Here is a 25,875-nt window from a genome sequence, read left to right as displayed (position 1 = left end):
ATGAGCAGGGATTTGATCTGTTCCCATCTGTGCATTATCTAAATACCTAAACAATTGCCCTAATGCATTTGAAAACTTTAAAATATAAAAGGAAAACTAACAAAGCTGATGGTATCTCCAGAGCACCGTGTGAAGTACTAATAAGCAACTGTGTTATACAATCCATGTTCAACAGACTGAAAATGATCTTTCCCAAATCCAAGTGACATCCTTCTGAAGCTGAAAGTGATAGATTACAGCTGGCTGAGCACGCACTGTACTGTACACTCATTTTAAAAGCTGCCATTGTAAAAGACCCTCCAGGCTTTTTGTTGGTTCCTTTGCTCTTCTTATTAAGAACTGTAAAGTTCCTCTTATTTAACAGTAATTACAGGGGCAGATGGAGAAAAACTAATGAGAGGGAGAGAGGTTTATTTGTTAAAGACGTGCAGTAAGATCAATAGGAAGTCTATGGACCATATATGTTATTTTTATTTCATCGCCTCAAAACACGATAAATATTTGCAATTGCAAAAAATTATGAGTACAAAACTTAGGATTACTTTTAGAAAATGACGTCTTTACAACTCACTTATAGCCTCTGTATATGACATCCTCTCCTCCTCTCCACCAGACAAGCATTAAGACACAAAAATACTCTCAGGACAGCAGTTGCAGAACTTGTCGTACGCGCTCACACTTCTCCAGCACGTTTGGGGCTTCTCCATCAGAACCATCAAATTCCTTCATAAAAGCTTCAGCTTTCTCCACAGTTTTGTCTCTTGCCCCGCCCTGAAGGCCTTGCAGATAATCCAGTAAAATGGTGAAATACTTGTCTGGAACCTTTAAAGAAAAACAAACAAACAAAAAAACAAGGAAGGAAAAATCTGATTTATTTTCTTCCCTCTCGATACTCATTCGCAATCATGTCACAGCATCACCTGAAAGACAATCAGGAGACAGGCACAGGTTTTGGTGTTTGCCAATGCCCAACTCCAAGTAGAAATGTTTGAAAGGTACAGGCTGTCAGGAGGGATGGACCGTGGTGAGATGACTGTCATGTGCTCGGATGGGCAGAGCATCTGAGAGGAAATGCTAAGCAGATGTGGAAATGCTGAGCAGCAAATGTAAACACTCCCTGACAGGGAGCTCAAGGCTGTGAGGGTTGGTGCAAGAAAAAAACAAAACACACCAGCCAAATCCTCCCTTTGGAAAACATGTATGTGAATCTTGCTAAATTTGGTGAGAATTGCATGAATGTGCCTGAGGAAAGAATTTTGCCAGAATTACCCTCGTCCCTACCCAAAAATTATTTGTTTGCTGACTTGAGATACCACCCACCATCATGCACTTTGACAGAATGCTTATACAAAGGAATAGAACTTAATTTGAAAAACAAATTGAAATTCAGACATATGGAAATAATTTTGAAATCACGCTGACTAAAACTGATAGGCTGAACCAACATGGCCAACATTAAAAGCACTTTAGTCATTTACAGTTGTGTTATCCCCCTTTCCCTCCCTTTCTAATTAACCAGTCATAGATTAAATTTTAGCTTATCTGGTAGAACATACAGTTTAAATGATCATTACCTTAATCTTGGCAATAACTTAGCAAAGACTTTGGAATTATTTATTCAGTATTTCAAACCAAAATAATAGGTGAACAGACTTATCTTGAAGCATATCTTGACTTCATGTTGTGTATCTGTGGAACAGGTTTCAGCCAATAACAGAATATCTTTTGCTGTGAATCAGGGGATGTTAAAATTACCTCATCCTGCAAATATTTTTCTCCATGTTTAACTTTACACATATAACTTGACATGAGTCAAGTCAAACACATACGTAAGTATTTAAAGGATTGGAGACTAATTATTCGAGGGCGGTTTCAATTCTGCAAAGTATCAACATTTCAGAGAAGACAGAGCTTCAACAGACACTTAATTTACAACCTATTTCTCCATCGACATTTGGCAGCAGAACTTTGATCACTAAAACTTCTATCACTCCAAAAGAAGAGGAAGAAAGAATATTCCAACACTGCCTTCATCAATCAGGCATATTACAAAGCAATAAATCAAAACCAAAGTCTGCATTCAGCCTCATAACTTGTACACTATGGAAAACCTTCTAATTCTTCACACAAACACTCTTGCATTAAAGAAACAACACAGTTACAAAAAATATTAATTTTACAGTGACTAACACTGAAATGGATGATATATGAAGTGTTGTTATAATACACAAATCAAACATGTTTAAACATAATGAAAAATGTCTAAATTTTTGAAAGTTTTTACTCACACTAAGCTGGTACTAATAACAGACAAACCATTCAGATGCAAATAATTTCAGTGTGACAGTGCTCCTTTAATGCAGATACTCAGTACTGAGCTTTTAAAGCTCAGCAACATTTCCATGTTTAAAACCTTGGCTAAATTATCTCTGTAATTTACAACTCTTGTTCTCAGCCCTCATGGCATAGACATACCCGTGGAACTACAGTTATTATTATATCATTTAAGCAAAATGCTTGAAGGGGCAATTGAAAACCTACTCTAAACTTAGAAATACGAACTGCACAGGCTGACATGTGGCTGATTATTTTTCTTTAACACAGTTCTGAGGTTTATTTCAGCAGGAGCTCACAATGCAGCACCCTGTAGGCAAGGTAAGTCATGTATCCTCCTGACTTATACACCAGAGCCATAGCAAGGACTGGAACACACAAAGTGCCAACAAAAACTTAACGAAATCCAAATTTTAATTCTTCAAATACAGTATTACAAAAGCAGCAATTTCAGGGGTCTTGGCGAGGTTTTCCAAGAAGGAACACAATCCTTCTTCTAAGATCTAAGTTTTAGGCTCGTTTGAAATTGGAGATCAAGATCTCCCACCACGGCCCTGGAAGTGGAAGTGATGCTTATGGGATTTTATTATTATTCTTTTGTTAAACCATTTTGACCCTTTCCTCGTTTCTTTTTCTCTCTCACACACTAATCCTGCCTCTGTTCTAACTGGAGCTGATTAAAACGGAAATATCCCGACGTGAAATAATTCCTGTCATCGGGAAAAGGAGGGAAACACTACAAAAGAGCAGCAGGAAAAGAACAGTTATCACTTTACAATTAAACCATGCAACTCACAAGTTTTCAGACTCAGAGACTTGCAGATCCCCACGTATTTTGCAAAGCAAACACAGATCCCAGCCCAGAGGACCTCAGCTCACTGCCACCACGCTGCCTTTTGGGTTACCTTCCAAGGAAGCTTCAGCTCCAGGCCTTGCAGCCCCAGAGCTGAATACAGCTGATCTATAACTTCCTAAAAATGCTGTGCCAGATGACAAATATCAACAAATGACCCAGTGTTTGTTTTATGCTGGATCCTGGAGAAGTGTACACACCATAGGTACACAGGCTCGGCTTGGGAGCTATCAGCCAACCACCAGATGGATTTTAAAGGGACTTAAAAAAACCCTTCATGTAGCAAACAACTTGAAAATCTCAAATTAATTCTTACAGCAAGAGGCATAGCAGTGCAGGAAACTTAACTCAGTGCTTTGCATGGCATCCAAGTGACACCATGAGATCAAAGACGTGGCTTAGGAAGGAAAGAAACTTATGTCTTATGTCTCTTTTTGTACTTTAGTCATGCTTGGATTACCAGCAGATTTTATTCTGCAATGGACAGGAAGTTGAATTTGGATATAAAAAATATTCAAAAGAAGCTGGGTGTGCCCTCCCTATGGTCCTGAAGGAAGAGACTTCATCATATGCTTAATTATAAGCACTTGAACAGTTCTACTAACTTAACTGAATCTGGATGCAGATGTTCATCATTCTCTAAAGCTCATATTCAGTCTTCTCTGATAATTAAACCACAAAATATGTGAATTTAAATAAATCTCAGCACTTTCAGCAGATTTAAAAGCAAAAGGAAGTTTCATTTCAGTGTTGAGAAATAAGGGGTTAAGCTGTGTTTTGATACATAAAACAAACGCTACTTTAGGTTCATTATGTCCCAGTGTAATTCAACACAAACCCCAAGGTAAACAGGTAAAAAAGGAAAAACATTGTTCTGCCTGCCAAACAATTTCTAGGTAGCTTTGAAGAGCATATGTTGATTTTGGAAGGTTGATAAAGGTTTTTAAAGGGGAAACTTAAAAACTGAAGACAGAGCAAACAACCTTGAGACCACCATCAAATTTGTATTCTGCAACTCATCTTTTTTAATGTATTTACACCCTGTGAACATTTTTGCCTTCATGAAACTCTGCTTTTAATTATCTGGGTCTCTAAAAATATTTTTAACTGGAAAGGTAACACCCTATGTCAGGTGATTGGCTTAAGAGCCACTGAGTAATTCAGGTCAGGAAGATTGGTATGAATAAATGTTCAAGTGCACACAAAACCATCAGCAAAACCTAACTGAGTGGCAATGAAATGAATCAATAAATAAGGCACTGTGCAAATAGGCAGATGTTTGTTCTATTACACAACAAAATAAATGACCTGAAACTCCCACTCGATACCACAATGGTCAGGCTTATTGGAAATTCAATTTATGTTGTTTTTTCAGTTATGAAATGAATGGATTTCAGTATGGATGCAATCCTGGCTTCTGGTTATACTTTATGTTTTGCACAATCAACATCAGGTTTCACTTACATTTTAATGAGGAAGCTATTTTAACATCTTGGCAATAAGACTGTACATCTTCTATGGAGCCAGAGATATCTGAAGCAATATGAGAATCATGGTCTACAGTATTGGGTTCCACATTAGGAAATTCAAACTAAGGATATGAGTCAAATTCTCAGCAAACTCTAGGTTTAAATAAAACATGAATCTGCCCTATTTATGCTTGACATACATCAAATATAAAAATCTAGCATACACAGGAGAATGATCACCAACAAAGTAAAAATATCAATGACAAGCAATTAAAATGACTCAGCATCTTGGTTAAAAACGAAGTAATTTATAAATTATTAAAAAATTATTACACAAGTGCATGGCTAGTTCTAGCAAGTTTTGGTTAATAAAGAATAGCTATAACTAATGTATAACACTATATCATATTTGTTCTCAAGAAAAGCAGCATTAATACAAACCTTCTCTTTATCATACATGTGCAGGAGAAGCCACGTTTGTCTTGCCTTTTGAAACTTCCATTCTCCTGGGTTTTCAGACCAGCTGCAGAAAATTAGAAAAAAAAAAATTGCTTGAATGAAATATTGTGATAGCAAAACATTCTTTATTCAGAAAATATTCCCTACAATGCTTCCAAGTGACTTGGTATGCACTGCATGGAGTTTTGTGGCACAGATACTGGCACACATTTTGTACAAGGCCACCTGGTTTCTGTGCAAATAGTGAAAGGTTTAGGAAGATATCATAGCCAAGAATGTTATAAGTTTTCCTCAGAAAGTACTCATTCCTTGATGTTAAATACCAAGCCCCACTCCCCAGCTTTGGCCAGTCCTTTATGAGAGGTCACTGCCCTCATTTGACCCCACAACAACAACTGAGCACCCCAAATCCTTATCCCAGTTGCAGGGTTGCCTGATTATTTGGGGAGGTGGAGTGGACAAGGAATCAAATTTTGGTTTCAGAAAGTTGATATTTCACAGTGAACTGAAATTTATAAAAAATTAAGCAGCCTCTGAAGGACTGGAAGGAGAAACTTGTGCTACAATGGTCACTTCAGCAATGGCTGGAGCCCATCACAGATGGATGTTTCAGAGCAGACAATTCATTCTTGAGGAGCATATATTTAAGGCTTGGTTTTGCCTAAAGGTGTGACTTCAATATTTATGTTTACAGGAGAGAAAAATGGTTTCTCTCACAAGGAATACTTCAATACTGTTCAAAGCAAGGGGGCAAAACAAATGGCTAACATCTGCAAACATTCTTTGGCTGTTTAGCAAACACATTTTAAATATGCAAAATTTTAGCTGGGCTAAAATAGCACATTTACATACATCTTGAACATATTTTTCAAGCTGGTATATTCTGTTTTACAAGAAGAAAGAGACATTTATTTCTATAAACAAATGAGCAAACCAGCAAATCCCACCATAAAATGAAGACTTCTTTTAAAATTACATGCTTGAAAATTAGCATCTTAACATGTACAAAATCTGACAGCACACTAAAATAGAATTTAAAATGAAAGAATAAAAAAATACAAGGAGAAACCCAGAAACTTTCACACTTAATTGATTTTTTCTCTAAAGAAAAATAAGTCTCCAGAGGGTAGCATGCAAGATGCCATTAATGTTCCAGTTTGTTTTACACAGCAATAGAGAGCACAGAAATCAATTGAAAAGCCAGCTGGGTATGAGAATTAGTATTGTTTAAACACTGTGAAGTCTAATAAAGCAAAAGAGTCCTCATCTTTGCTGAATGCTGCACCAGCTAGTACATTGTTCAGTCAATTCAATGAAAGAGAAAAAAATGAGACCACAAATTTGCACAGAAAGGTTCCATGGAAGCCTCTGAAGAAAACTTAAAGTAAAAAAAATACTGTCTTGATGTTCAAATTCAGGATAAAGAAAAAGCAGCAACAGGTCATTAGGGTTATCACCAACTAAGCTTAATACAATAGTCTGTAGCCAACATATAAGGTAAAAATCAGACAAATAACAGTAAACCAGGACAGACAAATAATTACAATATATCATCTTTTACATGCTCAAATAAAATCTAAAAATGAGCTGATTTAGAGGTATCTTTTGGAACACTGTCGACAAACAGGTAGAAGTTTCCAAAACAAATATTGCACAAAAGCAGGAGACCAAAAAGCTGACTGACAAAACTTACAGAATGGAAAAGAAATTATTATTATTATAGGGAAACCATCCTTCTCCCATCACCACCAGCCTAGAAACCAAAGATCATTCAACCCTTGGTGTCACTTTGCCTTCACAGCAAGGTGCCCAACTGGACAAAAACCACTGTCAAAATGACACCACCTGTAATGCAAGGGGCCACAGAGGATGAAGTAAAAAGGGCTTTTCTTGCAGGTGCAATTTGTGGGGCAAACAACAACCTGCCCATTTGTTCCCACTTTCTCTGTTTGCCAGGCAAACGCAGCAGCTCCTGACTGAGAAACTGGGACTTCTGCAGGAAGTGACTGAACTTCTAGAAGTCCTTCCAAACAAACAAAAACCCAAAGACAACGACAGTGCTCGCTGTTCTTTTAACCTTTTCTGTTATGAGGTTCATCCTCAAGAAGAAGGTAAGTTTAGAATTCTTTTTTTATGTTAATTAAGCCTGGAAACACTTTACATGATAGTCTTTGCAAGGTGACAAGAACAAGCTGAATGACAGATCCGTGACTGCATCCTGTGAAAACAGTCCCTCTTCTCATAAAAACCTTTAACACATGTTTGTATTTCTCCACAGTATTCTGTGTATTTAGACATTTGCAATATCCCTTGGTTAGACACACCACAGAGTACTCTGAATCTTTTATTCTCTGCTAATTTTATGTTTCTATCACTTACACTATCACCTGAGTAGTGTTGGCATTTAAAGTTCAAAAACACAGCCTGATTTCACTAATCTCCCATAAAGCTATAGGATGTTAAAATATTTTTATTACCTAGTTTATAAACAACTGAGACCAGCAAATGAGTGCACTATAAGGTTAATTGCTCTTATTAACCTATTACCAAAACCATATGCTCTCTTCTACATGTTAAGGCAAGTCGTTGTACTCCTGCATCCAAGATCCCATATGGACTCTCAATCCAGTGAATTCTCTTGTAGAAACAAACAAAAGTTTTAGTTTGTCTTCCTGAAAGGTTCTGCTCTATATACACCACAGTAATTCATATAAACAACAAATACTTTAACATAATCAACTGCAGAAAGTACATTTGTGCCCATTACAGCATTGGAATCTCAGAATTTCTTTTGCTTTGTGCTCTGTCCTGTTAGAATCAAATCCTAAATTAGCACAGTAAGAAAAAATAGTATTTTCCTTAATAGACAATGGCTATACTTGTATTTTCAGAAAATATTCCCAAGTTTCTAACTGGTACTATATCCATGGTTGTATCAACTCCTGTTTCTCCCCATTTAAGAAAATGATCCTTCTCTTGACCTGAATTCCTATCAAACTGTGGTCAAAACACTCTGGATAATGGATGCACAATCTTTAATGCAGATAACATGACAGTTGCTCTCTGTAACTGGATTCCCCAACAGTTATTAAAATAAAACTTTTCCACTGATTCCTATGACAACTTTTTCCTACTCCACTGACAGCTTTAAAGCCTATGGAAAGTATCACTCCATGACAAAGTGAGAGGGGTATCTCCTTTTATCAGGATGACATCATCAGTACATTTTTAGAAATGCTCAACTTTTAAACCACAGAAATTCAACCTTTGCAACACAAGAGAGGTCTCATTTTGCTGTTTACATGCAGATAATCTTCCTTGACATAGTACAGCAGGAGAAAAGGCTTTTCCTTTGAGTGATTAAATATACAGAGTAAGACCAACTACGTTACAGTTAAAAAACCTCTTTTTATAGACAATCACAACCTCTTCCACTGTTTGAATTAATTTGGTAGCCTCTACATTATCTATGTCAGGATCTAATATAAACTATGGAATTGAATGAAAAATATACATGTGTAAAAAATGTATTTTTCCAGTGTGCCTTAGGCTAGTTTTCAATATATTGTACAAACACTAATTGCCTTCTTTACACATTTAATGTTTGAATCTTTCTTATGAGCTCCAGCTCATCGAAAAAAACATATTGGTTGACTTTAGCTAAAGAGAACTTAAATGTTTGTGCAAATGATCTTCCCAAGTGGCTTTGAAATTGAAGAGACAGAGGAAGTGAATCAAATAAATCAAGCAGCTTAGGAAATTTTACATTTGGGCTTTCGTTTTTTTACCATGAGTTTCCTGTGGAAAAGCTGCTCAAGATTCTCACTAGTCTATCTCATAAATGACTTGTAGTGCCTGTAGTCATCTCACACAAATCTATTCCCAAAACATGGGAATTCAGGCAGCATAAGTAGGCAAACAGAAGACAATTGGTAGCGTGCAGGGCAGGACACCCTCTGGGGTGCCTTGGTGGAAAGAGATGGGGAAGGGAAAGTAGTCAAATTGGTTCCAGAAACACAGTAAGAGAAAAACATTATTGTTACAAATTGGATTCAGGAAGTCAACACAATGCATCTGCTCAGACTACCAGCCAGGACAAAACACTACAAAGCTGTCACAACTGGTAAATAATCACAGTGTGCAGAAAAGCTCTGTGCTGAGAACCAACCATTTGACTAATTCAACTTGAAAAAAAAATTATGGCATAGGAGGCAAGTCTCAAGAAACCAGGAAGACAGACAGAGATGTGACTGCTGATAACCTTCCAGAAGACATGAGAGTACTGCTGTGTGCCAAAGGCAAGGACACCTAGACCAACCTACATGCACTGCTCCAACTGTGTGCCACTGTCCAGTCCAGCTTGGATACACCTTCCTGCCTGGGTATCTATCCAAGGAAAAGCAGACTGCCACCAAATTTAGATCTCTCCAGCATATAGCCCAGGCTTAGTATCAGGGAATTAATTGGAAAGGTTTCTCCAGCCCTGAGGACCAGCTCAGAGTGCAGCCTCCCCTGTGATTTAACCATGAGGACCCTCATGTCTGACTCTCTCGAGTTTCCCTCCAAGGAGGGACAGAGCCACGGGTCTGGCCCACTGCACCACATTCATGGAGAAGATCTATTGAAAACGTTAAAAGCAGCATTCTATGACACTAAACAAAAGTTGTCACATTCCTCCCACCTCATTTATCTGGGTAGTTTTCTGTTTGGATACACCAGTTATTCATCACCCTGCAATCTGTCTTTAAGGATCACCTGTGTTCTTCTACATGGCCCCCAAGGAAGGCTGAACAGGAGTTATGGCACATGACTAAGGCTTGCAGGAATCAAGTTAGGCACTTTATTGCCCAAACTCTCTGCGAACAGCATCCTATCAGTAAAATGTGGATCACAGGTGTTTCCTCAATAAAGAACCACCGTCCTTTAAAAAATCCCCTTAAAGATATTTAAAGCCTTGCTGAAACACTTGGCACCCAGGTGATCTGCTGTAATATTTCATGGTGCAATACATACAAGAGCAGCCACTTTAAAACCCCATGCACTGGTGTTTAAGGCAACTCACTGCCCTTATAAGGCCCGAATTTGGAAACTCTGAACACTGAGTCAGTCCAACGGTGAGCACAAGGCACATATGGCCAACAGGTGAGCACGGCAATGCTGCTCCTCAAAGAGGCTCCCTGGAACCCCTGGAAGCAGCATGGAGGGAGGAAAAATTGGGCACAAGCTTGTTCTTGTGGGAGAAGAGCCATTTTGCGGATAGAGGTTTTATACGGATATATTAAAAAAAAAATATGGATGTGGGTGGAAGTTTTATACGTTCCTTACAGTGCATATAGTGAGGCAGGAATAATAATTTTTTGTCCAGTTATAACACGTACAATTATTTAAAGGGAAATGTAAAAGTGTTTATTTTTATTGGGGGTATTCAGAGTTTCTTCTGTTTCTCTCGGGGGCATTTAAACTGAATTTACTTTTACAAGGATAGGTTTGGAATGTCTGGTTTTGTACCCAGCTGCATGACCAGAAAGCTACCTCATGGTACACTTCAGCACTCAATGCAAGGTAAGAGATAATCTAATTTCAAGTGTATGTGATGCTGATTTTCCTCATTTGGAAAAAAAAAGATAACCAAAATTTAAATCCTAAACAGATTTTCAGAGACTAGACTGGAACAGCTGTAGTTAAAATCTTGGACACACTGATCTGTGGCAGGACCCAAGATCTAGATAGACATAAGAGACAGTTGTAGCCTTCATTTTTAACTGTGTTTTTCTCATATTATGGATGAGCCTTTTTATTTCCCAACTCCAATTCCTGGAGAAAGTTAATATATTTACACTGATATTCTCTGATCCAGTTTGGAATCTAAATAAATTTTGACTCAGATAAAGGTTTTCCTTATTTTCCTGGAAGAGAAGAAAAGACACTAATGGAGCTCTTCTGCCAAAGGAAAACTTGTTAAAATTGTCAACAGATTTTAGAACCAGTGCCACATTTTTGGTTGAAAATCCTGGCACCATTTCTCAATCTGTGGTTTAAAAACAATTTTTAATATATTCTTCCATCTGGTTTAGACGCAGCGTAATGACTACAGACTTGTGAAAAGGCAAGGGGAGGAAGCTTTTTCTTTTTAATTTAGGAATCACACATGCAGGAAAAAATAAATGTGCTTTTTAGTGTCCCATTTTTTGTCCTGATGTCCAAGATAAGGACACATTGTATGTGACCGTATCCGCACAGCAGACAGGTCACAGGATTTTCTTAGAAAGTATTTATAAAGCGAAAGGAAAGGGCCTTTGTGCCACAAAGCAAAGCTTTGATTAAATCTGCATAAAATGTTTACTGCAGCTTATCTTTTATTATATGTACTTTTATCACTTGCCATTATTTGTAAGGTTTCATATTATGTTTGCATCCTGAGGCTTCGGCCAAGCTAAAAATCCCCTTCCTCCCCCCCCACGGGCTCTGTTCAAACACTACACGAGACGTTCCCCTGAAGAGCTTCAAGTATAAACAGATGAGACAGATGATAAGTGGAAAGAAAAGTTGACCCAGAAAATTGTAACAATGCCTCAAAAATCATACAGCAGGTCGTGAGTAGAGCTCCTCTCTCTCACATCTGCTACAGCACACGCAGGGAATCTTACTGTGATTCAGCTTCTCATAGACACCAACCCACCTGCAAATGCCAACAGCATTCCACGGGGAAAAAAACCTTCACAGTTGCTTTAAAAATTATTTTCCTAATACAGTTATTTAGCTGCTGGTATCTACATTAGCCTGTCTGCAGCAAAACTGCATTTTGATTAGAAAATATGTAGCACTACATATTAGAATATATATTAGGGAAAAAAAATATATTAGAATAGATATTGGAAAATATATAGCACTGTATACTAGAATATATATAGCACTAATAATATGCTCAGCACTTTCTGCTGTTTTCAATAATAACAAAAAGGTCAGCAGCAGGCTTGAAAGCCCACAGCTACCATTACTTTATTATTAAGCTAAATGTGCTTTTTATTTTACATACATTCATAAAAAGAACACAAAGCAGGAGTTGAATTATCACAGAAGAATAAAAAATAGAATTTGAGCCCTTCACAGCCAATCTGTTCTGCTCCTGCAAGGAATATACAACCAAGTGCTATCTCAAAGCTGTGCTGAAGTCCCATCTCCTCTCCAGATGTCCATCTTTTCTTGCACTTAATTCTGGTCACAACGATGCCTGGACCAGAAATAAGGGAAAGGGAAAATGAAAACAACTGTTATGCCTCCCTCCCATGAAGAACATCCTGGGGGGTACGAGGAGATAAAGAGGGCCCCACAGTCTGTATGAAAATCATGTAAGAAGCCAGCTGCATGTAAAATCATTTTCAAAAGTTGGCAACAATCCAGTTATATAAATGCTTTCTGAAGATCAGATGAGGGATATGCTACCAGACCCAGAAAAAACAAACAGGGTCAATTCTCTTCTCCTTTACCGTTACACCACATAACATCCAACTGTGGTGCAGAACACTCCTGCCAAGGCACAGACTCAAGCTGAGTAGCTCATTTTCATTACTTTTAAAATTTTAAATCAGCTACAAAAACTTTTAAAGGTTCTTCCCCTCCCCCCCAGCACCTCAAAGAAAAATATAATTTTTCTTTTTATATGAAATCCAAGTATTTGTATTGCTGGCTAATTAGACAAAGCTCATCTCTGTTACAGGAAGCCCCACTCAGCCCTCTTCAAATAACCCATCACACAGATGGCTTTTACAGTGCCTCTGAGAAGTTACACATTTGAGGTTATTCTGGACCAACGGCAAGAACATATATAGAAGTTTAAAAAAAACAAAAAGGACATGTCAACCATCCTTGTCATTTTTTACATCCCAGTTTGGACATCCCACGGCTGCATTCATTAGGAAGTATGGCAGAGGCAGATGGAGACACTGTTGCAGACCCCATGCCATTTGAATCTCCCAAGTTGTAACCTTACAGACTGATTTACACTTCCTTTTGCAGAAGAGTTCTAAAAAGGGCCAATATCAATATCAAGATCAACCTAAAAGTGTACAGCAGTTGACAGCCCACTTACTTTTTTTTTTATTTAGCTGAGATATTCAGTTATCTCTCAATGCATAATAAAATCTGATACTGCACAATGGTGTTCAGGACAGTATCAGATTCCCCTCTTCTAATACCCTGTGACACATGTTGTACTACTAAGATTTTAAGTAATCTATGCTTAAAGAAATTAGTGCTTCCTGCAGACGGCTTCCATTCCAATTCAATTTCATTCATATAAACCTAATTCCTGATACCTTTTTCGGCATCATCATATTAATGAATGTGTGAAGGAAGAGACAAGTTTTATTAAGGATCTAGTTTTATTATTTCAAAAATACTTCTTGTTATTCTAACTCTGGTTAGGAAGCCTTGACAGCTCCCTGGAGCTAATTGATTAATAATCATTGCCAACTGCATTTTAAATTTTAATTTTGGCTTTGGCTGACTAGACTAAATGATTCCCTAGAGCTACAAAACTACTTGCCACTACTAGGAGTCTTTGGGCATTAGATGAATAGTTTGAACGTGTTTGAGGAAGTGAGTAGTGATGTTAATTCTCCTCAATCGAAATTTTATGACACAGAGAAAACATAAAACCTTCCTTCTGCATTTCTGCCATGTCAAGAACACGGTCTGAATGGAAGGAGATGGGTGAGTACAAAATGCCTTTTCTCAAAGCCAGAAGGGGGGTTAGGGATGGGCTGCCTGGGCTTGGAGCCAGGATTGAAGCAAGGAGTCCAGAGAGCCAGGGGAGAGCAGACTTCAGAAGCCAGGAGGAAAAGCTGTGCCTCCCACTCCTTCAGTGCAACCTCACTGCAAATGACATTTTATCACAATAAAGTAAACAATCCCTGAAATATGCTTTTAGTTAAAAAATACCAAGAGGTAGTTTGTTGTAATACTTACATGTGAAATGAGTTATTTTAATTATTCTGGTTTGATTTGACCCGAACAGTGCACAGGTTTCCCCCAAGACAAACAGGAAAGGTCAAAGTGCTTGTGTGAGGTTTTGAGCACTTCAGTGAGGACTGAAAACATCTACTTAACTTCAGGATACAGTCCTGGAGCAGACTGGCCTGTTTTTAAAGACTCCTGAATCTCCCCAATATATCTCACAAGGTTTCTAAAAGTAATTTCAGATTAAATAATATATTAAAGCTGCTTAATTATTCAATTAGATGCAATCTCTTTTGTATAATACTATGGAAAGATGAAAGCCGGATCTCAACGTTAAATATCTAATGGCTACATTTAATGAACTGTTAAGAAAATTCATTTATACTAAATTTTCTTTTACTGGAAATGAGTCATTAAGAAAGAGGACATTAAATTTTCTTAACCAGGTTTGGAAATAAAGATGTTATTTTACAGGAAAGAATCAGGCAAAGAAACCTTAATTATGTTTGCCTCAATATTTATGTATTTAACACGTGTAATTTATTTATCCCCATCTGACAGATCACTTTACAGTTAATTGCTGTTAATATAACTAACAGTTTTGACAACATATATGTGAAAAATTATGAGAAGTTTAACCATCCTATTGATAAAATTATTACTAAATAAAAGCAAACTAAATGGGGAAAAAAATCAATTCACCAAGAACGCACGGGAAGCCTCCTCAGGCACATGGGAATGAGTCATTTTCAGTGCCACCAACCTAATCTGATACAAGACCATATGCAGGAGGAAAATCTTATATATGTGGCTGAGAATGAAAGTGCTGTCTGTAACCTCCAGCTGGCAAACTTGGGAATTTTCATTCCTAGTTTTATCGGCAGCAATGAAGCGGAATAAAGCTGCTCTGGCCACCTGCAGCCATACTATGAAGGACCACAACTGCCAGGAGATCCCAACCATGGAAGACAGAAGCCTCTCCCAAGATAGCTATAGAAGGGTTTGGAATAATAATCCACACATTGCATGCCCACCCAGAGACTGGTGGCATTTAGGAATGTCTTGAGACACCACTACAGAACAAAATCCATGTAAGCTCCCCTTTCAAAATCAGGAATTGACAAAAATCCTGCAGCTCTGTTGGAAGCAGACTCTGGTACAGGGCCAAAGAAAACAGAGCCTGTGCTCAGACAAGAAGAAAGTTGTGTCTAGTTTCCTTCATGTCACTCGCCTGAAAGGAGACCTTTGCATAGTACAAGGACTTTGGTGAGTCACAAACTTCATCAGTGTTTAATTATCCATCTGAAAAATGGGGTAATATAACAATTTCTCAAAAGCTGCCAGAATGAGAGTAAATAAATTAGTGTCAAAATATTTTTCACTTATTTTGTCAAAATACAGTTGTGATATGCTATCAGAGAAGGCAAAATGGAAAAGCAAATTATCATTACTACAGCAGGGAGAAGATAGAGACAGTATGTTTAAAAAACCCCAACATCTCAAAATCCATTTAAAGATGAGGCTGGTGAGTCAATAAGGTACTTTTCAGCTGATCCTGTAAATGACAGATGTCAGATGGAAGGATTTCTGAATTCATGTTAATGATGCTATTAAATACAGTATTTCCATATGAGAATGTTTGAACAAAATGCCCAAGTAAATATTTTGACAGCTTTGTTTCACACTGAAAAAATGGTAGAAATGCAAAGAGGCAGAAGGTTTCAAAGTAAATCACTCTGCAGCTTTCACTGAAATACGCTTTGAGAGGTGTACTTGTGACCTTCCATAAAATTAATTTAAGGATTTAGAAAGACAAATAATTTGATTTGGAACCATAAAGTAGGATTAGAGTTTCCTAATCTATTTTTTGGGTTTTTTTTTTAAATTTAGTGACCATTTATGGTTATGGAAATTACAAGAAGAAATGTCTTTCCTCTGCATAAACTAAACAGGACAATGAGCAGATTCAGAAAGATGGAACAGCTACTGACTCTGACTGAGAAATATTTATCATGGACCTGAACTTCCCTTGCTTCCACCTCTCAAGCCACATATCAGTGCTAGGCAAAGGGGTGAGAAAGCTACTCCAAAACCATTCCCTATAGAAAGGAGTTTATCCAGAATAATATTAATAGCTAAACCATAAGAGTTTGGTTCAGGGAAGGTTGTGTTAGTCCAGCTGCTTTTCCAAAGTTGAATGAGTTGCATCATAAGCATTTACTAATTTGGCTGGAAAATCACGCAATCCTTGATGTTTCTAAAACTTCCTACTTCTGACTGAGTTGAAAATACCACAGAAATATCTGCAACATCTAAGAACTTTCATGTATAATTATGCTTAAAAGTCTTAGAACCCAACATTTCAGAATCTTCAAAGCAATCATGTGTTTTGTCTCTAGAAACCAGAGCTGCTTATCCAGCAAGGTGGAAATGGCAAAATACATCAAAAAAATATTTCTAAGCACCCATATGGATCTTCACAACATGATCCACCACTATGGAGAGGACTTCCTCGAAATTATTAGACTGAAATTATTTTACAAAGTAATTCTGTCCATCTGGAGCATTTCCAGGATAGTATTACGGATACCCAGAATATATTCCTAAAGTTTGTTTTCTTCCCAGAAATTCTTGGCAAAAATAGCTAAGATTGGCTCTGAGCCACTTAAAGTTGGGGTTTTTTTGGTTCTTACTTTTGGTTGCTGTTTTTAGAATTATGTAGTAAATAATACTATGATTTGTCAGCATTAGCTTGAACTGACAAGTTTATCTTCAGCAACAGCTAAAGAAGCCTCGGTGCCCACTCTGGCTCTGGAAGTGGTGTAACTTATAAATCAGCTCCATGCAGAGTCTGAGCTCATTTGCAGAGCCCAGACTTCTTAATTCAGGATCATCTGGGAGTTAACCTGGTTATTCAGCTTCAAGATCCAAGTACTCCTGCACAGGCACCTGCCTCTGTTCAGTGCCTGTGCAGGCATCTCTTCAACCATCTTCTACATGGCAAAGCTGGACTCACATGGAAGAGCAGCAGACCAAAACTGTTGCCTTCCTTTTCTTAGCGGATCTTCATCAGGCAAAGCCTGGATCACTGACCATGGATAGCTGTAATATTTATAAGTGCAAAAAGAGAAGAGATATATGTAGGGAACAGTAACGTGCATGAGCTCACTAAATTAAGGGTAAGATGTTCATGTGCTTCTTGCAAAGCAGTGAAATTGTATTAGAACCATAAAAAGCAGCTAACCCAGCAAGAAGTTAATAACAGTTTAAAAGCAATTCCTGCACAATCTGACATCCTGTGGATGTCATGTGGGGGTTAGAAAAACACTGGCATGGCTCCAACACGGTTCTGCTTATCGCCTGCCATCAAGGTACAGAAAAGTGGATCCAGAAGTCAATGACTCTATCACAGGGACTGAAAATCATCAACTCAGGCTGTTACCAGATACCTTCATTAAACAGGCAAAAGCTGTATGGTGCTGCTACCCAGAGTATAAGATGAAGTCACAGAATCCTAAAGGCACGGTTTGAATAATCAGATGATAACGAGAACACTGACACCTGGAAATGGGCATCATAAAGCCAACTCTGAAACAGGAGTGTGTCTGACCTGCTGCACCCACGCTGAAGCAGGATGAGAAGCTCTGTCCCTTTGACAGTCAGTGACAAATGTATTATGGCTGTAGTTGGCATGTTCATGCCAACACTGTCACACAAAACTGAGTAACAGTTCGGGGAGAGAAAAAAAAAAAGTGTTCAGCAAATTCAGTGTGAAATCCCAACTCAAAGATGGCCCAAAGATGAATCCAATGTTTTTGCCCATAAAGCAAGGCCAGAGTGACACGGAGCAGGAAGGAGTTGAAGACTCTCAGCCCCTTCTGCATGAAGCTGGAAGAAGGTGCCAGCAAAACAGCACATTTGTTTCCAGGTATTGCATTTCCAGAAGGATCACAGACACAGGAGTTCAAAAAAGAGCACCACAGCACATCAGGGTCTGGAAGGAGCAGTAACAGATGAAGGATCAGGGATGTACTGCTTCACTGAATGGGCAGTGAGACTGAGAAACCCGACACAGACACAAGAAGGATGTAAACACCAGGATGGGAGAAGTTACTTACCAAATGTGGGGCAAAAAAGTGATTTGGAAAACCTTGCTCAATAACAGGTCCAACACAGCAGAAACAATTTCTCACATACCCTAACAGCAAGCTTTGCTTTCTGCAGAAGATGATATGCTTGAGCACCTTTACAGAATAGCCCTCTTGGTTCCTTGAAAAATCAGAAACCTCCTTAGATGTGAACTCTGAGTGAGCACTAAGGTACCTCTTAATGCCCTTCTCCACATGGCCTCTGCTCCAGCAGGAGTAGAAACCTGATATACTTTCTAGGTGTTAGTTCTATTTATGTATCTATATAATACATGATATATATTTAAAAACACCAAAGTATCAAAATAAATGCTTCCAGCAACACCCCTCAGACTTCTGTATTCTTGGAAAGGAAGAACAACGTTTCAGCTTTCAAATCTCCCATGCTTGGCACTGTTTCTAATAAAGTTGGACAGAGGACTGGGATCTGTTTCCATCCTGCAAACCCAGCGGATAAACAGCCGCCCAGGGTTGTCCAGGGCTGTCAGCAGAGCTGCCACCACGCTCAGCAAAAACCACCCTGGGTTCTGCAGAGTCAGAAGATTTCCCCACGCCACGGGGAATTCTGGCTGCCTCGCACTTTCGTGTTTCTGTGACATGCCCTTGGTTTGTATTATTCTAAAAGCATCTTTTTATTTTAAAGGGATCTCTGGATCTCACCTAAATTTAAATACAAGGATGAGGAAAGTAAGATCTATAAAGAAAAGCAAAAAGCCTTGGGAAACATTCTGGTGACACATATTACTACTATAATACAAATCATTAAAAACATGTACTCCAACATTTTATTTTTTAAATTTGAACACATTAAAAATTTTAATATTTTAAATAGTATTGAAAGGCTTGGATAATTCACAGCAATATCCACATAACGATATTATCTATTACTTCTACTTCAGATGATATCAATCTTGTAATTCCACATACTTTCAGTGAGACCTTTTCAGATCTCTGTCTACTCCTTTGATGGGTGATGGAGAAAACCATATGTGCAGATCCATACAGCAATGAACTTTGTAAGCCAAACACAAGAACAGCAGCTTCTACGAGAGAGTGGCTTGCCAAGACAAACAAGTTCTGCCAACATTTTAACACCACAGAAGGTCAGTTAGGTTATAATTAAATCTAATTACCATTCTCATGAATTGCAACATCTTTTCACTTGAAGTTGCTTAATGCTCAGAAAAGGATGAATTTTTCAAGATTTTCCAAGAATCACAGTAATGAGACATTCTAATCTTGGCTTTAAATCTGAATCATCACTTGCAATCATAAAGAAACAAGGCATGTCATCATTAAAAGGAAGAGATTTCAGCAGTTTATTCAACCACTAACACTTCCTCACTCCTGCTTTTCCCTATTCCTCTGCAGTAATTTTACAAGTTATTTTTCTCTTCTGCTCAGTACCACTCTGGGTTTTTTCATTATTTCACATTCTCTTCTTTTCCTTTCCAGAGTTTTATAACCTTTCTGCTTCAGCTCCCTATTTTTAATCCTCTATATATCTTCAGCTCTATTACTGTTCCTGTCTGCTCTCTCACCAAGTTGGGGAGTCTGATGGGAGTAACTTTCCTCTGTTTCCACAGACATTTTGACTGCTCCTTGGACAGAACTGCCTTGGGAACCACCTGAGATTATCTCATTGAGGGAAAAGGTGAGACAAAAATTGCTGAAGCAAAGACTTCTTTTCTTCCCCCATTCCTTTTCTCCCAGGCCAACAGAAAGCGAGAGAGGAAAAAAGCCAGAAGTCATTTGGCTGCTTCTCCTCCATCAGGAGTGCAAAACCTGGCCATGCTCGTCCTGGTCTCGTTACCTGGGCAAGCAGCTCAAAAGCCTGGGCTATGAATGTCACCACCTCACAGGAGAAACCCTTCAGCACCTCAGGTTTAGTAGGTGGGAGCTGCAGCTTGCGCGTTGGCATCAGCTGCTGTCACATGTGGCCATGCCATGTGCATGGTGAAAAAAGCCTCTCTCAATTGCTAGGATGGCCCTCCAATAAAATTACAATTTGATTCCTCTGGAGACTGGAAAACATCAAGGACCATTTGTTTTCAGACTGAAATAAAGAAACTGGAGAGCTCAGCTTGTAGCACACTGTGCCCAGCAGCACAGACCCCCAGCAGCAGGAGCACACAGCGGCAGTGCTGCCAACGTCACCCACCTGCCTGAGTCCAGCATTGCATCACTTGGAACCTGGCTCCACTGCTGCAGGGCTGCTCTGAAAGTGTCAGGAAGGGCAGGATGTGATGAGCAGTCCTGCTCCCTGCACACTGTTCCTTAATCCCTCTCATTAATGCTCTCCTTCATTAACTCCCATCAACTAACAGCACGAGGCACGGCTTTGTGAAAGTCACCTCGTGCCTCATACAGCTGTGCTCTCACACTGCAAAGAGTCCCTCAATCAATAAAAATGACAGTTTCAGTCATCACATGGTACTTCAAGTTCCACCTGTCCTACAGGAGCTTTACATGTCATTAAGGAGATAAGATGTCACTCCACTTACCAACCCTTATGTCATGTAAGCCTTTTATTGTAGGTGGAACAAAACACAAATCCACAGCACCCTTTTGTTTACTTCCAATTATATTAACCTCTTGCATCTACAAGATTTACTTATCCTCACACATATTATTCATGCTTGAAGCCCTGTAAAAGCACACAGATTGAAATCCTTGACCCACTGGTGTTGCTGGAGGGTTTGCAAGGGACTTCCAGAAACTGGATTTTTGTTCCCCTTCCTCAGCTAATATACTACTTCTGTGATTCCTTTAAATCCAGTTGTTTCTTTTTGCAGTCTTACTGGGTTGAAAAGAAGTCTGAGATGTAAAAGGATTAAACTGTTTTTCTATAACTTTCAGTGGTGCAAGATGGTCCTGCTCTATTTGGGGCTAGAACAGTGACTCTGGTTATGTTTGCTTGGCAGTTCAGCATCTTATGACTATCCCTGTTAAGTCCACAAAATTCAAATTGTCTGCTGATGAATCCCTCGCAACCTACTACTGTACAGACAGTCCATAGACTCTGTATTATAAGACCATTGACAGATCAGGTATTCTATTTCAAGGTAATTTGGTACAGGTTAAGTGAAACTACAGAATCAAATTGGTTCAAATATTAGTTCAAATATAATTTTGTTTTCTCTCCCCTAACAAGATAAAAATCCATACAGATAACAGTGCAATAACAAGCAAAAACCCACAGCTTGTTCCTTTGCTTTCCAAACCTGAAATCCATTATTTGGAGATCCACCACTTAGCAGAGCACACATACCAGAGTACAGGCTGAGCAGATGGTTCAAAGCTATCTGTCAATCCATTTGCAGTTCAAAACAGTGGTGAACTGCTCCAGCTGTTTTCCAGATCAAAAATATTATTGTCATTTTGCTATCGCTGCGTGCTGAGGGTTATGTAACAAAAATGCACATGTCCCTCTGCCTGGAATGCAATTAATTTCCTCCCTCCCCACTGTGAGTGGTAAGTAACAATTCAGACAGTCTGCATGCTTCAGTTTTGAGCACGGCCAGAGATGCAACCCTAGAATTACTCCACGTGGTAACCCACTATTTGTAAGATGCCAGCTTTCTGGAGGTCTTACAGACAGGGTGTATTCTGCAGTTTGGAAAAAAATAAACACCATCATCCTGTTTATACATGGCCTCTTACTGTCTGTGGGGTACTCTGAATGCTTCCCTGTAGTTCTTTAGTTTAACCATAGACTTTGCTTTGTGCTGGAATTTTAAGACTTCTAAATAAGTGTGCTAACTAGATAAAGCAATTGCCTCCAATCTGAAATCAGCCACTATACTTGCTGTACACTTTGGTATGCAAAAATCAGGCATTGTACACATTTAACCTTAAAATAGTGGCATAATCCCATCTTAGTTTACAAATATCCAAACATCATGCAGGTGGTTTAATTCAGACTCCATAATGCTTAACCATTCCATGGAATTTGCTTATATAAAGAGAACAACTGGAACTCCTTTGCTTGAAACAGCACACTCAAGAAACAAAACTCATTTTCTCTCTGCAATCTTTTCTGCAATCTGCCTTTCATCTCTCCAAGTGCAGCTAACCCCATGATATTCATATAGCAACTATAATATCTTCAGGACAGGAGCTGCCTTTCTGTAAAATGTTTGCACCATACTTCACTTCTCTCTGTTGTTCCTGTGACAGAAATACAACGGGGTGATCAACTGTCCTCCAGGGCGTCAACTGAGATGAAACATTAACTTAGTACTAAACTGCAGCAATTTCCTTTAATGTGCTATTACTTGGTGCAGCTTGTTCTGGATTACTGGTTTACAGATTCCCTCTGCAGGGAGCACCTGCAGAGGTTTTACTGCTCTTACCTGGTCAAATAGGCCAGAGCCCGCTCAGATCCCGATGGCTTCTGGGGCGCCACCTTTTTAATGGAGATTCCAGCTTCCCTCATCAGCTGTTTCTCCTTCTTCTTGCGCTCTTTTTTTAATTTTCTTTCCAGTTTCCTCTTCTCCTCTGGAGTAAGTTCTTGCTCTTCCTCTGCAATAAGTTCTTCCTCTTCTTTTGTTGCCTGAAATAGTCGACATTTAAATAAAGTGTTTATATTTCCATACGAAAGTGAACGAAATGTGCGTAAATTCAAATAAAAGGCACAGGTAATATTCAAAAAACAAGCTTCAGGATTCATGTTTTTACTGTTCACTGTACTTCCACTGCCTCTCTGCTCTGCCCAGTTCACAGAACTGCAAATGCTCCACTTCCATGGACTGAGAAAACCTCTGTCTGCCATACAGAGGCTTCATCTCGATTATGCCAAGGGAGAAGATGTGACAACTACCATCTTCATCCAAGACCACTTGGAGAAACTTTAGCAATCTTGAGGGAACATATGCACAATATCTTCAATATCTTCAATAAACACATACAGAGAAGTATCTCACAAAGGTTGGCATTTCTTTAGGTTTGTAGACAGACAGTTAATTATTCACATCTGAAACCATATTGCCATAAATATATGCATCAGCTTATCCCAAATGAAAATAAATATTTCATGTACAGATGAAGAGCATTAAATAGACACATCGAGTTTATCACATATCCAGTGTGAGATTACACTGTGTAGAAATAAAACACTGTTCCATAGCAAGATGAGACTGACTCCAGGGATTCCTATATGTCTGAAAGAGGTACTCTCTGCTAGAGCCTGGGATACCCATGGAGGCCAACTGAGTGAGAAAGAAATGCTCTTCCTCCTCTCTCTGCTCCCTCCTCACCTATTTGAGGAACCCATAACTGAAACCTGAATGCACAAGATCAACTGCTTCATGGCAAGATTGGTTAAAAGCACATTCTAAACTCACAAATCCTTAATGTTATATCAATTTGTGTTAGTTGAGTGCTTTCAAACACAAATCCACCCAAAGAGCTAAATAAGGTTATTCTCGCTGACATTCAACCAAAGGATGTTAAACAAGACAATACCTGAACACATCTTTATTTGTCAAAGACACCTGCTGGGGTCTAAACATTTGTTCAGAGTCAATTCACCTACCATGTAAGTTTACTCTGACTCATCTTTTCAGATTCGTGCTTTCACAGACCAAAGAAAGGGCAAGAAAGCAAAAATTAGAATAAATGGAAGTAAAGAGGATTTGCTTTTTTTCGTCCAAAACACTTTTTAGCTACTTTTGTTGAAATGCCAGCATTCATTGCAAACACGTGCAAAAAAAAGCAACATATGTTGCATTTGTATAGAAGGTATTTTATAGTTCATGCTGAGAATAAAATAATATTTAGGGTGAAGGTAGAATTAAATGTTATACAGGAAACAACGTTTTCATTTGAAAAGCCACCCTGGTTCTTACTAAAATAACAGTCCAGCCACACAAAGCCCAGGAAAACACTGAGGGTGGTCATTTATAAAGTGTTTGTAAAAGATTACTACAGCAGCTGTCCAACAGACGACACACTACAGTTAATCTTCTTTTAAAAATAATGTAATGAATTTGTTTACTTTTCTGTGAGCCATGAAGCTTTCAAATAAAGTGACTGTGGCACATCATTAGAGCTGCTCTGATAAAGAGGCCTCTGCTTCTTCATACTTACAGTAAATGCATATCTCAGTGCCTCCCCTTCCCCCCCCACATTCCTGGCATTATCAAAAAGCTTTTTATCCCTCTCTCCAACCGCTCTACTAAAAACAAAACAAGTTGCTCCCTCCCTGTAGGTCCCAACGTAAATACTGGGCCCTAACAACGTTTGTTTCCAGCATCACGACTGACATGCCGTGGGCTGTCTGACACAAGAGCATTGTTCTCCTGCAGGGCTGCGGCTGTCCCAGTCTGAAAGAGTCGGGATTTACAGCTGGAGGTACCTTCTGCTGGCCCACAGCATCATTCCAGGAAAACTGGATTCATCAGGCTTCTGTCTGGGAAGCACACACCCCAAGAAACAGCTCAAACAACTTCTCTGGTTCCAACTATACTTTTATCCATCCATGTCAGCTTGGTTGATTTAGTCGTCGTATGTGCCACAATCTGTCCTTGGCTGGTTTTTAATTTCAAAGCCTTATGTGCTTCAGAAAATACCTGCATTCTACCTACTGAGGCTGAGGGTAATTTTACGGCAATTTGTATATAAAAAATATTTCCCCCGAACCTGGGACTCGAAAGAAAACAAAACCAAACCTTTTACTGGAATTTAAATCCTAGCTGTGTTTATTATTTATTACTTTATTGATGCACCTCTTTAAATCAATAGCCCTATTTTTTAATTTCTCTTTCTCCAAACCATTCGTGTGACTGTTCTTCTGAAAGGTGTTCCCAGTTTGTGACCCATTTGGATTCAGAGTTTTAGTGTTATGTTATTATTTAAATTTTAAAAACCCAACCAACAAGACTTCATTGTTTTGAGGTCATAAATATTCCACGTTGTCTCCTTCTATATTTATAAAGTGACATCACAATTTGTAGTGCTGCAGTTTAGTCTTAACTACAACATTGTAAAGTCCCTATTTGAGTGTGTGAGACACTTGTTTATTGACGTGATAAATTTAAAACACATGCACATAGAAAAACACAACACTTGCTTATTTGCAAAGCCTGCTGAGAGCTACCACACCACCTTGGATCCTGGGCTCATTAGATCTCAATCTAAACAAGGTCAGGCCAGGTCAGCACACTTGAATGAATGACATTCAGAGGAGAGCCAGTGTTTTCTCGTGATTAAGGAGGTGGGAGTCTTCCACTTGGAAGCTTTCCAGAAGGCCTGAAAAGGTGCTAAAAGGGATATTGCCACTGGATGCCATATTTTGAGTAAAAGGCAGACCCCCAAATCTTTCACACTTATGCTCATAAAAACCCACGTCAACTGTGCAGGGGTACGGAGATGTGAGTTCAGGCATCTTCCAGCAAATTGCCAAAGTTTATACTGTACCCTGTCCATCTGCAGGCAAAGTGCTGTGACTGCCAATACAGTGCCTTTCATCAATGCCAGTTTCCAAATTTCTGAACTGTGTGTAAATATAGCAATATGCTGTAAATAGTCTAAGACATCTGCCTCAAAATATCCGGAGGCTTCAGCTGTGGCAGTTTTAGATACCGGTTAAAGTTTTCCATCATTCTTTGCAATCTGGAAATACTGCACAAATTTGAAACATTTTATAAGGGGT

The 25,875-nt window shown here is 38.8% G+C and overlaps 1 protein-coding gene across 8 annotated transcripts in view; it reads right to left on the bottom strand.

Moving 5' to 3' along the window:
• Nucleotides 1–391: 391 nt before the first annotated feature.
• Nucleotides 392–25,875, bottom strand: part of CUNH7orf50 (chromosome unknown C7orf50 homolog) — a 116,058-nt gene continuing 90,574 nt past the window's right edge. For all 8 annotated transcript variants that reach the window (XM_051782513.1, XM_051782575.1, XM_051782904.1 and 5 more), the window contains 3 exons: nucleotides 22,577–22,776; nucleotides 5,098–5,179; nucleotides 392–822 (listed from right to left, as the gene is read on the bottom strand). In XM_051782513.1, coding sequence (XP_051638473.1) covers nucleotides 640–822; nucleotides 5,098–5,179; nucleotides 22,577–22,776 — 465 coding nt within the window. In that variant the 3' untranslated portion in view covers nucleotides 392–639. The remainder of the gene's footprint in view (nucleotides 823–5,097; nucleotides 5,180–22,576; nucleotides 22,777–25,875) is intronic.

This window comes from Manacus candei, unplaced genomic scaffold (assembly GCF_025592945.1).
Source record: "Manacus candei isolate 608988 ecotype Guabito, Panama unplaced genomic scaffold, ASM2559294v1 h1tg000002l, whole genome shotgun sequence".
Taxonomy (NCBI): Eukaryota; Metazoa; Chordata; class Aves; order Passeriformes; family Pipridae; genus Manacus; species Manacus candei.
Note: the sequence above shows the minus strand (reverse complement) of the source record. Positions and strands in the feature narration are given on the sequence as shown.